We start from the raw sequence: 14766 nt of genomic DNA on the forward strand, positions 1-14766 counted from the left end.
CCTTTTACATTACACAGTCATATGACCAGTTGTTAATATAAAAATATTGATTGGTGCAGCTTTAAAGATTTTATTTGTGTGTGTGATGGATTGCTAACTAAGAGAGCCACATAACTCCAGTTGATGTCAATATTTTCATTCGATTCAGTTGTTACTATATTATGATGGATAGGTTGATTAAACAGCAGCACACAAGACAATTTTCCTATTACCCTGTTGCACTGAATGCATTTTAGATATGAATCACATAAAGGATGACGTCTAATGTTTGAATCTGGCTGCACTGGGATTACATTTTATCTCCGCCTGCCTCTCTGTTGGGCTTTAAAAATAAAGGCAGAACTTGGAAAACTTTGTTAGTTGTTTTGAGGCACTTCTCTAATATGTAACATTATAAGTGATCATATACAATGTTATTATTATTATTTATTGCAAGGATATTTTACATCAGTACTGATATTCATGTTATTGTTTTCAGGCCCTTGTATAGTTTTAACAGCTTAGTGCCATCAGGTAAGATCTTTCAGTAAATCAAAATGTGTGATTTTTTGCAATAAGGCTGGGTGGATTTAGATGCCATCACTATGGTGATGAAAAAGTAGAAAGGCCCAAGAATTCCCCAGTGTGCACAGGACCCATAAATCACTGTTACGCCCCTGCACCCAGACACATAAACACAATCGCACTCCCCAGTTTCAGAGCGGCACTTGGAACGAGAGAAGATATTTTGGGTTATCTCTGTGAACGGGTGCCTTCCCCTGGCTCCCACTCCACTCGCCTTCCTCGCCAGATAAACATGTTTCTCCAAACACTGGTTCAACACACGGCAACGGGCGGAGATTAAGGCAGACTTAAGTTTATCATAAATGAAGAGCAAAGTCGACAGTTGTGTGGCCCACTGCCTCTCAATACTAAAACCACCAGCTGGGGTATTTAGGAGGTGATGGGAGCTGTGCAATAGCAGCCACCAGGCATTCCAGTGCTGAGGTAGGCTCTAATCCTCTGCTCCTGGCTCGCTCCTGACAGGGGAGGAAACAAGTCGAAACAGCAGGGAGAGGGCTCACAAATCAGAATTTATGGTGCGATTCAACACTGTCTTATAGTTTTTTCAGAGAGACACTGATCCTGAGGCTTTGTGCTTTTTGTTGTAGCTCTCAATACAGCGAATAATTCGTATACAGTGAATATTAAAAAGCGGAAAATTAGATTAAAAAATCAATAATACCAATATCAGACTGAAAATCTGATGTCGAAAAATACATTTGTAGCAAAAAAACAAACATCTGTAGTTGAATCATTTATTGGGTTTTTTGTATTACTTTCAGGGATGCATGATCAGCAGGTCATCTACGTTTCCCCCATTTTTATTCTCTTCTTCTGAATGCAGCAAGAAACCTGAGGTGAACAGTGCATGCTTGCAGCACGAAACTCAACACCTTGCGGATATTTAGGGTTTTAAAATCTGGGTGAAAATCTGTTCAAAGCAATCTGCTCCTTCCAAAAAGTATTTTTCAGAAAAAAACAAAATGGAAAAAGTTCTTCTATCCTCTCATCCATATTCTCCTTATTGTCTGTTTCTGATCTACAAACCTTAAAACTCACATAAATGTGCACAAGGACATGACATCCCCCCCACCACACACACACACTTTGAAAACTGCAGCAAAAGGACCGTAAAGCTCATGTGATGTTTTCAACGTCAGCCAGGCCCCGGTCCCTGCCATCTTAGTGTCTCCGCACCAGCTTACTGCAACAGCAGAATGACACAGTAACAGACACATATCAGCTTACTATAATAACACCTAGCCAACACACTGAATAATCCGCCATTTTGCTTCAAGACACTGTAAATAAGTATTGTCATGTTACACTAGGAGGCACGTAAATCGCCATCTTCTGACCGTAACTGTTTGGCAGACACGTAATTGAGCTCCGAGTGTTTACGGAGATCATGTGGGTGGCGTCGCCTGCCAGAGAGCAAAGGGGGGCCGGAAAATGTGTGGATTCACAGTATGTGTGTCTTACTTACTGTAAATTCTTCTGTGTCTCACTACCTACTGTAACTCTCCTCTCACACACAAATTAACAAGTCCTCCAGCAGCCTTAAGCCTGGAAACACCCGCTCGCTGATCTTTCTCCCCCTCTTTTCATCTCCTCCCATCCTCCTGCAAATCTCCCTCTGTCCTCTTTAGTCCCTCTTTCCCTCCCTACCTTCTCATCCTCTTCCTTCCAGCATCCTCCTCACCCTCCCCTCTCCGTCTCACTCTCTCTCTCTCACTCTCTCTAGGTCTCTCGCTCTCTGTGTAGGTATTTCCCTTGCTGATGTTGTCCATTGAGAGCCAGTGATTGTCTGTGGGTGAGAGCAGAGCAGAAGAGTGGAGCCGATTACTGCAATGCAGAGCAACCAAACAAAATCACCGCGCTGCAGCAGAAGCAGACGTGTGTTTGCATGTGAGCTCGTATGTACAGTTTGTGTACATATTTAAATGGACTTTGTTTGTATTTGGGAGAACAAAGCGTGCACACATTTGCACGCAGTGATAAACTGATATGAATGTTTATGTGTGAGTGTGCATCTGTGTGTTTGTGAGCGATGACCAGCTCTACCACAACTATTTGTCATGCCCAAACACCAAAGCTTCTGCAGCTATGCACCATGACTTTTAAATAGATCTCTTTTCACTGACATCAAACTATGCCCAACTGTGCATTTTTAATACCCTGCATGTTTATGCAGAGAAGAATATGGTTTCATGCCTTCACACACACACACACAAGCTCACTCAGACAGGATCTGCCTATCGCAGCTCAGGCTAAATCTATTATGCAAAATGACAGTGTTTTAATCAGGCTAATTGTCCAGCTCCTCACCATGTCTCTGCCATCTCTACTTAACCGATGCCACAGCCGCACTGTTTTTTTTTTTTTAAAAGGAATAAATGACACGGCGGTGGAGGGAGAGCGAGAGGCAATCTAAGCCACAGAGGCCCACAGGCGTTTGAAGTCTAAAGACTCTTTCATCCTCGACTCTGGGAAATGAATGATTTTTTTCACACAGTGACAGGACAGCTCTGACAGGACCCAAACACATGAACCATGGCAAAGCTGTCAGATAGTCAAACACACATACACAGTGATGCATACACGCGCATACAGGGAAACACAAGTGCAAAATACATTCTCACACACACACACAGCTGGAACAAGTCCAGAACAGAAAGTGTTGCAAAAAAAAAAATCAGGCGTTCATGGGCGAGGAAGTGAGAAGGGAGTGTTAAAAAGTGAGAAAGAGAGGGAGAGAAAAGGATGGAGAGAATGATGCTATAATTAGTCATTTGTTGCTTTAACTGGCATTTAGTTTTAACTGGGTTTCTTTGTCTGTAGACACAATGGGGCTGATGTGGCATGAGTGAACTACACAGCTTAGAGGATTAAGGCTGGACTGAGGCTGTACCGCCGCACTCACTCTCTCCGTCACGCACACGCACACAAACAGACAGAACTAGCTACACAAACACCCAGCTTCACACACTTTCTTAAACACACACACCTACAAACAAAGGCACACCCCTCTGAATACACACACGCAGACACACACACACAAACGCACCCACAGGGGGATTATCTGTGCAACAGAGTTCTGAACACTGAGAGTGAGGAGGCGTCTGAAGAACTGCACTCATCACCGAAGGATGGAAAGAGCACAGCAGAGAGAAACAAAAAAACACACACACAGACACACACAAACGTAGACACACTTCAGTGCGAGCTACCTGTGTGTCGAGCAGCATATAGAACAGCATCTCTCTGTGTCTGTCCTGTGAGGCTGAGCTGACAGCCAGAGCATCCAGAGAGAAAGAGAGGGAAGGGGAAATAGAGGAGAGAAGAAAGAACAAAAGAGGACGGTGAGAAGGAGAGGAGGGGAAGAAAGAGCAAAGAGAAAAAAAGAGGAGAGCAAATCCGATGGAGAGATGAAAGTGGAAGAGGGAAGGACAATGGAGAAAATCATTAAGAAAGAAACAGAGCCGAGGAGAGATTGAGCAATTCACGACCTTGGCCCAGAGGGCCACCAGCCTTACATGTCCTTATTTCACAAATAGATTGTATTGATTTTATACCATTAATGTGGTAAATTTCATACTATTAGCTTCTATCTCCATCCTTTAGTGTGTGAGGAACCCTGCAGGCTCCCAGCTTTGCTCAACTCTCATCTCATCTCTCCAACACGCTGCGTGGACAAGCTTACGGGCTTAGCATACCTCGAGCCGTTTCTTTCATGCACTATTAGGCCAATCGAGACGGAGAGAGTGAGTGTGCATTTAAGGGGGTCAGGGCATTTGTGTATGTGTGTGTGTTTGTGTGTGTGTGTGTGTGTGTGTGTGTGCATCAATTTGCTACACAGGAGCTGCCATCGCAAGTTTTTTTTTTACGTAGCACCCTTTATTGTATTTCGTGGGTCGGCGGTAAGAAGGCTGAACCAGATGCAGAATCATCCTATACATTAATATAACATGATCCCTTACAGGAGAGCTTCAACACGCAAAAACTAAGAATAAATATATTCACAACTGCCTCTACTATTGGTAGGAGATGAAAGCATAAAAAGGTACCTCCGTAAAAGATAATAATTGATAGTTGATAGAAGTGTCTGTCTTTTTTTTTTGACAAAAAAAAAAACAACCTTCGCATCCTGGTTTTTTGTCCATTTTTTTGCCATTCAATTTTCCTCTGAGAAATACAGTAACCTCTGTGCCTTTGTCCAGTGAAAGAAAACATGGAGCAGAGGTCCTTGTGGCCACGTTAAGTCTGGCTGATTAAGAAATCCAAAGTGCATCCATTGCCACAATGTCCTTCTGTATGTCGGCCTTCCTTGGTTTTGTCTTGCATTAAAGAAAAATAATTTCTGTATCCTTTTCTCCATAAAACCAGAAACTTTTTAGAATTTCACACAGCAAACCAACTATTCCTGGATATGTCCCTCATCTAGCCCTGTAAAAATTCAAATTCAAACCGGATAAGCAAATTAAGTTAACTGGATGAGATGAAAATGAACTGAACTGCATACAAACAACTCCAATATTGATTGGGTATATTATTATTTTTGGCTCATCCAGGGAATGCAATTATTCGGCGGCTTTGATTGGTTTCAGTCTCAGTCGTCCATCAGCGTCCCATCCGTTGGTAGTCAAACCTCTTTGTTTAGATAAATAGATCTGTATTCATAGAAAAATAAGCATTGACCACACTGCTGGCTGTTCATTGCTAAGGCACTTGGCTGTTTTCAGTCATTTCTCTCCCTCTCGCGTTGTCTCCATCTTACATGTCCGCCCAGCTCGCTCCACACCTTCCGGCTGTCACAGTTTATGACTCTGTGTTTGATGTTGCAAAGAGCTGGTGTGTTTCTCCTCCACACAGGTCTTTTGAGAGTGATAATATGAACATTAACGCCCACCACCACCACGCTGTCTCCCGCTCATTGTGGCTCTGAGTAAAAAAAAACCAGAGCCTCAGTGCTTTACGATCGTGAGGTGTAATGGAGGGAAAAATTCTGTAGTAGCTGCAGCTGAAGTTTCGCCTCCAGGCAGATATCTGGGATCAGCTAATCCTTGCCAAACACCTACCTATACGCCAGTAGTGGGGAAAATACAAAAACTGACCTCAGCTCGTTATCCAGGAATAAACATAGTGTGTAGTGTAGTCCCACTCCCCCACAGGCTCCTCTCAAAGCCACGCCAGCCTCTGTACAGGAGTCATTGTTACTGGATGATTCATCACCAGAGAGGGAGATGATGAGGAGACAAGAGAAAAGGGGTAGCAGGAAGAGGAGGCGGAGAAGGAGGAGAGTTAAAACTGGTAAGAGCGGTCCAGCACCTCCATGTAGTCTGGTGTGGTCCTCAGTCTGGCTCTCTGCTCTCCTGCTCCCTGCTCGCTCTGGCTGCTGTTGCTACCGCCTGCTGTGGAGCTGGCGGTGGTGACCACGAGCGTTTGGTCAGGTCTGGCATCCTGCTTGGAGTCCTGGGGATGAGGGTAGCGGGGCGGCGGCCTTGCGTACCGATCTGGCAGGTCTCTGAACTCAGGGGCAGGGAGTCTGAAGAGGCAGTCCACCAGTTCGACCTTAGGGGTGGGGCCCTGGCTGTCGATCACTGTGGGGCAGAGGATGCCATTTCCGTGGAGGCCGGCGAGCGATCCCATTGCTCCTGTAACTGTGTTGATAGGGGATGAGGATACCTCCAGAGTCCACTCTCTCTCTTTATCCACGGCAGAGCTGTATCCTCCCTCGCTCTCTTTGGAAGCTGCAAACGTCTGCTGCTGCTGCTGTGGTCGCTGTGTCACGGCTGCGTCCTGGTCCTCTTTGTATATGGGGTTGCTACACATGTGCGACGCTGCGGCGGGGTCGGGACCTTTCGACGCAGCCTCCGGGGGCAAGATGGTGTCATAGACGTGGTTGTGTTCAGGCGGAGGTAGAGGTGGTGTCTCTGGGAGGCCGTGGTGATGGTGGTGGTGATGGTGGTGCGTCTGCTCGGTGAAGATTCCACACTCCATCTGGATGCCAGCCAAGTCTACCTCTCCCTGGCGACGGAATGGCAGCTTGTCCCTCCTCCTCATGGCGTAGGCGATTAGTGCCGCTGCCGCGAAGAATGCAGACACAAACAACACCAGCAGGCTGAGCACTAACACCGACAGTGGGATTGAATCCTTCCCGGGAGGGATCGGGGGCCCCAGCCCTGAGCCGGGGTAGCCAACCGATACACCGCTGTCTGCAGCTGTGGAGGTGGCTGTCTGCTCCTCCTGTTCCTGGTCCTCCTGGGGCTCTAGCTCAGGGCAGAGAAGTTCCATGGAGAGAGAGCGGAGGTCTACACCTTTGGTCTTTTCCGGGGAATGGCAGACCACCTCTCCCATCACCACCACGGCACTGAGCCCCTCCAGCCAACGCTTCAGTGGAGCTGCTTCACAGTTGCACTCCCACGGGTTCTGCTGCAAGTCCACCTGGAGAAACACATAACACCACATCATGCTGTCATTGTGTAATAGTACACTAATTACTGGTCTGCCATGCAATGCAAATTCATGAATCACTTTGGAATGTAAACAAAAAATAGATAATTTAGCTGACATCTGTGTGATATATATTAGTAACTTGGTAACTGTCTCTTATGTTGAAGAATAATCCAGCAGCTCGCACTCTAATAGGATGACAACAAGAAAAATTATGTTTTCTCTGCTACCTTTGCTTTCACCAGCTAGAATATATGGAAAATGCATTTGCATAATAGAATACAGCTCTCCACGATGGCTGATGTCTTAAAATGAATTTGTGAAATATGCAGATGATGTAAAGTACTGATTAATGTAAATAACGTCATTATAGGGTCATCAAAACACTGAAGTGCCCACATTTCCTGAATGGCTGCACACAGGCGCGATTCGAGAGAACAATCTGAGCAGTGACCAATTCAACTTCTACCGAACACAAGTGCTCTCTTTAAAACCTGTTCACACATGCACTACAGCAGGTTACAGGAATATTTCAGTTTACAATAAAGACCACTCCGAGTTTACATGAGTGGTTATTGACTAAACTCACCAGCAGGTTCTGTGTGATGAGCATGTGAGAGTATCACAGCACTTTGTTTTTTAACAATAGACGGGACGTGATGCAACTCTCCCCTGTGCTATAATCCAATAGGTATGTGCGTAAATCCATTTTTTCGCTGCCTGCTATTTTGATTGTCTGTCCTAAAACAAACTCAAATATTCACTTTGCCACACTTTGAAAAGGCTAAAGCAGATTATGCACAAAGGGAATCACTTACATCACATAGTATTGTCTGCAGAACTGATCTGTTCCATATCTTTAGCAATGACTTTGGCAATGAAAGCTGATATTCTCTCTGTCACACTTCTAAGAGGCTTGCACAAATGTTGTCATGCTAATTTGGTTAGGCCATCTTCCTGGCTTGCAGAAATAGATGGATGTTTTTTGAGATAATTCAGCATTGCTGCTGTGGGAGCTGTGGTACGACTACTTCCCCATGCCTCACGCTAAACAACAGGATGCTCCTTTGCTTTATTGGAGTTAGCCCACTGTGGGCTTTTGTGTGGCTTTGATAATGACATAATTGCGACCGGAGGCTGAGTAGAAACAACTCTCTGCTGCAGCTTTAACTCAGTTTGAACACTGAAGGTTCACTGAAAAGTGCAGTTTTCCATGTTTCAGCATGATTGTGACACAACTGGGCTGTAATTCAGCATGAATGCACATTAAAAAACAAGGTGACATTTAGAATGAGACCAAAATGTCAGCTTGTTTTAGCAGTTTTTTGACTTTCATAACTATAATCTTCCATCTGGTAGGAATTCTTGAAGCATTTTATTTCAGGTATTGTTTGCTTTCACACAGATCCCAAGGGCTCTATCCCCTTCTCTTTTGCAAGCATCTGTCCAACATGTCCAACACCGTTTACAATTTATACGCCTGGTCACCTAGTGTGTGATTTGCTGTCAACTTGTCAATCAAAGCTCTGTTGTGAATGGAAATTATAGACTCTCAGTTAGCCCGACAGGTGCTAGTCGCAGAAAAAATGCAAGTGCATGAAACCATTATTTTTTTTGTGTCTTTTAGTAAACTCGCTTCACTTACAAAGTCACAAACAGTATGTTAATGATACTAACTGTATCATTAACACACAGTATACTCAGTATACAGTCGCAAAGAAAATGCGAGTGCATGAAACTATTATATTTTTTTTGTGAAAGCTTTTAGTAAACTGACTCCACTTATAAAGTCAAAAACAGTATGTTAATGATACTAACTGTATCATTAACACACAGTATACTCAGTACATCAGCCACCTTGAGTCTCAGCAGGCAGTGTTTAGATGCTGCTTGTGATATTATTCAGCAAGAAATTCAAGAAAAAAAAACAACAACTCTTTTATCAGAAAATATATTGAACCTGACTTAAATAATGGCATCAGTTTTGGGGGGAAACTGCCATTCTTTAGCTGCGGAAGAGTAAATTTGCTCTTGTGGGTTTTTATCATTATGACAGAGATCAAAGATCAAGCAATTATTGACCAAAATTTACTCAGGAGCTATAAAGAAATCTCATCAGGGGATAAATTCAGGATGTTCTCAGCGAGCCATGTGTCTTATAATTGATCACTTTGCCCAAACAGCAATATCCTGTCAGTCATTAGAATTGCTCCACTTAGTTCACAGAAATATAGTCAATATAAGCAGGTTTTGGAAATTCTGGTGCAGGGATTTTGCTGTAGTCTCTGGTGACAAGACGCCCCTGAGCTTCAGCTTGCCAAGCCTTCTCCATACTGATGAATGTGTTTCATTGTCTTTTGAATAATACACAGAGCGAAAATGAAAAGAGTGCATTAGAAGAAGAATCTGCATTATACGCAAAAAAAAAATTTGTTTTTCTGAAAATATGTGTATTGGAAAACTGCCTTCATGGGTACAGTATGTTTTAGGTGTTATACATACAAAGCCAGAGAAAAGCGTCAAAGCAATTCACTCATGGATACTCTTACGCAGCTAGATTTCATCGGCCTGTGATGTTCAGTGCATTCCAGGAGGCTTTTTTTTTTTGAAGTGTAATTTACTTCATAGTGTACTCACGCTCCCTTTGCCTGCCTCGTCGACTTCTACCTCAGATAGTGATTTCCCATATTTCCCAGAGCGACTTCAACAACCCCTTGAGAAGGGGCATGAACTTGTTCTATCCAGCAGTTTGTGTTTCATGTAGGAGGAGAGAGAGAGGTAGTAATAGCAAAGAGCAAAGAGCAAGAGTTTCTGGTCCATTGAGGCTATTGTCTGTAGAGAAATTGGTATCTCTCTGTGATTGCTGAACATCAGTGCAACATGGTGAGTCAAGAAAGAAGCCCTTGATCTTTTATTCTGAGGGAAAATAAACACTGACTTTTAATGCTGCTGTATTAGATATCTGGCTTTTTCTGTGTTTGAAATGTGCCAAAAAATGAAATGGAAGTATGTAGACATGACACGATGAGCATGTTTGCGCTGTTACCTGTAGAAAAAATACGGTACTAAACAATAAAATGCATAGGAATTAGAATCTGTATCTGTATCTTCGCCATTTTCACACACACTAAAAAGAAGATTTAAAAATAATAACATTTTCACAATACATACATAGGAATGACCAATAATCTAATAATTAATTTTAGTTTATTACCTTTCCATCAGGCTTGGAAGGGCTACTTTTAAAAAGTAATCCGATACAATTACTAATTACCTGTTTAAAAATGTAGTCTGTAATCTAATCCAACTATCACAATATTAAAGTAATGCAACTTGGTTACTCTCTGTTACTTTTGGGTTACCTCTATACCAAATATGCAAACAAGACAAAATAAATATCTATAAGATGACTTTGATTCATTCTATAAGACAACAGAACAATAAAACCTCTAGAAAAAAAAATGGGGAAACCTCTGTTCAATTTAGGATCATTTTTAAAGAAAAACTTGCTTGTCATTAAGCAAATTCAGGCAGTAGGATATAGACATATAGGTGGAAGGCATAACCTGCACTGTGAGTTTGTTCCTCCTTTTTCTGCTTTAACGGCAAAATATATAACAAATAGTGGTGAAATTTCCACCCAGTGAAATCCTTTGTTTTCACTAGAGGCCATGATAATGAATTGGCAACTGTAAGATTATGGTTTCACTCGAGACCAGAGCGGTGTTGTGAGACTTTGTTGTGTGCACCCTGTGCATGGTAGTAGTAGTATATTGTTTCTTATTCAGAAATGTTTTTTAAAATTGCATTCCTACCAATTGTAACTGTAATATGTATTACATCTTTTTCTCTGTAACTGTAACGGATTACAGTAACTTTTTTTTGGTACCCTGATTATGTAATCCATTACTCCCCAAGTCTGCTCTGTATGTCTGACAGTATAATGGAAATATTCTCGTATCCAGATATTGTGGTTTACAGTTTAAATTAATTCTAACAACTTATATTGACTAAAATGTGTTACAGCATGATTTGACAATACATATTTTTGTAAATATTACAAGATATTATAGGAGAAATCCCTGTAAAAAGAAAAAAAAATTGACTCAGAGGAATGAAAACGCAACTTTAGACTGTGATTATAAATACTTGTTACGAGTGAATATCATAACAAAATGATATTGAAATAATACTGTATAAAAAGCCTGTTTATTTTACAGTGCAGTGGCATGTTGTGTTGTAAACTGGCTTTATTGACATTTACTAAATTAGAAATAGTAAGACAGACAGTCAGTGAGACTAAAGTCCATCTTCCATCCTGAAATAGAAAATACATTGCTATACTTGCCAGACACTCTACGCAGCATATAAACCATCCAACTGAAAATAATGGCTAAGACTTCTACTGACAGGCACTCTTTAATTACTAAATGTGATCATTAGAGGTTATAATTAACTCTACATTACTTGACTATCAGTTTTTAGAATCAAATCTGTTAATACTCAACTCAGCATCATTTGACTGCCCTAACTCCAGGCTCGCTGATAGCCACCAACCGCTAAAACTGCTTATCTGATAACAGAAAGTTGACTTGTAAGAGTCAGTAAGTAATATGTATTATAGGTGGAAGTAATGAATTAGTTTCGTTTGAGATACATGTCACAGACTACATAATTTGTCAATTTAAGTTAAGCTAACTTAAGCGACGGTATTACTAATGACCAGTTGGCTGCTGGTCTGAAACTATTCAATTCAGTTCTGTATAAAAGATTATTCTAGCAGTGTTTATAACTGGTTAATAGGTCACCAGTCACCTATTTACAACAAACCTATAACATCCTAAATGTTTTTATGGTATGATTCATGGTTTCAGTTAGCTTTTAACCAGGAAGTAACATACTCTGTTTCACTGTTAAAAGCTAATGGCTCCATCAGTGACAATAATAATTCAGTATAATCAGTTTAGCTTGGAGGGAGCAGTGCAGTGTAGTTTTTTCGTCCTGATTAAACAAACCAGATATCACATATTAATTAGTGAGCTTTAAAGGCGCTGACAGGTCAGTCTCTATGCTAAGCTAAGCTAAGCTAACTGGGTGCTGGCTGTAGCTTCGTATATAACAGACAGATACAAGAGTGGTATCAATCATCTCATTTAACTCGGCAAGAAAGCAAATATGTGCATTTCCCAAAATTTCTAACTATTCCATTACAGATTTGTTTGTACCGAACACCTTTAAAAAGTTTCACTAATTCAATCAAACTATAGAGTATATAGATTGACGAGCACGTACTGGAGTAGAACTGGCAATCAGGTGAATATTAGTTGGGCGTTAAATGGAATCGTTTTCCTGTCAAACCTGCCCTTTACGAGTGCGTTCACGAATCTCCGTGATGTGTGTACTGTTTTTCACACAAGGTGAGATGTGGCTGTGGGCAAGTTTCTTCATTGCAGCTGGCACTGATGAGACAGAGCTGCCCCACTACACAACATGGTCTTTGCATTTACTGAGGACATATGTAATCCTGAACCGTACATATTTCTGGCATCCACTCCGATGCTGATTCACCTGACTTGATTTTATAATTCACCGGTTTTCAGAGGGAAGACTTTTCCTCTTGCTATACTAGCTTAAAGAAGTTATAGACACCATATGAATTTTAATTTCCTCTGTAATGTCTCACTAATGGTTATTTTAAATAACAGTGACATCAGGGAGGTATTTTTCAAAAATAGCTTTGCATGTAAGTGGGTGTAACTGTATAATCCTGTTCTTGATGGTGACAATGACTCTAAGCTATACATGCTGCTGCTTTATGATTATCAAAATGGACTGCTTTTTACAGCAGCTGCAAGCTTCACCCTGCTTCCATCTGTGTTACCCTTTGATTTTACTGTGCAAACTCTGGCTCCAAAAACACATGCCAGCGTCCAGAAATCCCACTTCCCTAGCTTCAAACAGACCAGCAGTAAGTCAACAGGTGATATCATTGTCACATTATTTTCTGCAGTCTATGGGCAGCGCTAATGTGGCTTTGTCAGAGTAATAACAACCCCGGTAAATGAATGAATTCAATTACAGTGCTACAGATTTTTTGAGCTCTACAATGGTGATACCGCTGGGCTTTATGAATATGGCCCACAGTGTACTTCCATTTGGTGAATGCTTTAATGCTCTTGGACATCAGAGGCGTATAACAGCACAAAAACATAATACACTTCTACATGGTTCCTCCTGCTCCATAAACCGCTGTCGTCCTTCCCCCTGAGCAAACATTCAGAAACATCCTCTGAACCGCCAGCCTCACCCACACTGCCTAGAATTGGGAATTTTTCATGGAGCAAAGTAAAATGGAAATTCACAATGACATTCAGGCTAATCCACACCCACCTTACCTCATTCTACTCTGGCTGTCTAAGAAAAGCCTGGTACACTAAATTTGCTGAAGTGAGAGGAGGCAGGATAAAAAAAATTTTAATACCTCAGGTTTCGGTCCTTATCGGCGCATTGTGTACAGCAACCAGTCACATAATTCTCTAGTCAAATATGCGAAGTAAGGTCTAACACCAAATTTAACACATACTGTAGTTTATACAGTAGATTTTTTATTTTTTTTTTACAAAGAGGTGTGTTAATTACAACCATGCTCAAAAACTTGAGGGGTACAGCTTTCTCCAGTTTAGCTCCTGATTTATTAAGACCACTTATGCAAATCGAGTCAATTGCAATTTTCCAATTAGAATACCTGAGGCGCAACCATAGTCCCACATGCCACAGCAGAGCTCTCAAAACAACAGACGATGCAGATGACGGAGAAAACCACAGCTGTGCCAGAGGCCATGAGATCAGGGGCTGCCAGAAGTTTTAAATGTGGCTATGGCTTGATCCAAGATTTCAGTTTGTTTTGTTTCTTTCATCAAGCTGTGATAATGCAATGTGTCTTGGCAATCTATTCGTTCTTTTAATATCATCTGTCTGACATTACAAACAAATATACTCTGTATAATTATACACATTTTCGTTTAGTAAATCAACAGGGGTGATCCAATTCAACACTATTTTTCACCCTGCCACTGTCACTCAACAAAATGCTTGTTGTTTTGCCTAAATTGGCTAAAAGCCTCGTGCCAGGTATGTGACTCATTTACGCATGAGCAGGTTAGCAAATCACAATCATTTGTTTGAGCACTGAAACCTCAATCATTCAGCGAATAGGTTTGCACCAACCTGCACCAGTCCGGTGAGGTGCTCCAGCACACCCACCATGGGAAGCTGCAGAAGGTGGTTGTTTCTCAGATTGAGGCGAGCCAGATTAACTCCAGAAAACACACCGAGAGGGAGGCTCCGCAGCAGGTTGGCGTTGAGGAACAACAGCTGGAGGGATGGCATGGAGTCGAAGGTACCAGGATCAATCTCCCGTATCTCGTTGTACTCAAAATAAAGGTACCTAAAAAGGGAAGAGGACAGTGTTTCTGTATACATGCAAAGAAACTGAAGATGCACTATGGAAACAGGAGGTTATGTTAAAGAAAACTGTCACTGCACTTCAGTACTTAAAATAACATTTAAAAAAATCCAATAAATGTATCTGTCTTTGTCTTAACTTTGTATAATACGTGATTCTTCATTAGAGCAGAGTATGAATTTTCACACCATCTATTTTGTAGTATTGTGTAGGTAATTTATCACTCCTGCACCCAAGTATTCTAATTACATTAATGAATATTTAGAAATTTTACTTAGCTGTTCGGTATTAAAGGTTTTTTGGGG

At 41.6% G+C, this 14766-nt stretch overlaps 1 protein-coding gene across 1 annotated transcript in view; it reads right to left on the reverse strand.

Moving 5' to 3' along the window:
* Window positions 1-4528: 4528 nt before the first annotated feature.
* LOC118336727 (SLIT and NTRK-like protein 3) overlaps window positions 4529-14766 on the reverse strand; it is a 13373-nt gene continuing 3135 nt past the window's right edge. The window contains exons 5-6 of the mRNA XM_035673408.1: window positions 14224-14443; window positions 4529-6987 (exon numbers count right to left, since the gene is read on the reverse strand). Of these exons, the coding sequence (XP_035529301.1) occupies window positions 5845-6987; window positions 14224-14443 (1363 nt within the window). The 3' untranslated portion in view covers window positions 4529-5844. The remainder of the gene's footprint in view (window positions 6988-14223; window positions 14444-14766) is intronic.

The sequence above is a fragment of the Morone saxatilis genome, unplaced genomic scaffold (genome assembly GCF_004916995.1).
Source record: "Morone saxatilis isolate NCDOM2014 unplaced genomic scaffold, NCSU_SB_2.0 Contig3, whole genome shotgun sequence".
Lineage (NCBI taxonomy): Eukaryota > Metazoa > Chordata > Actinopteri > Moronidae > Morone > Morone saxatilis.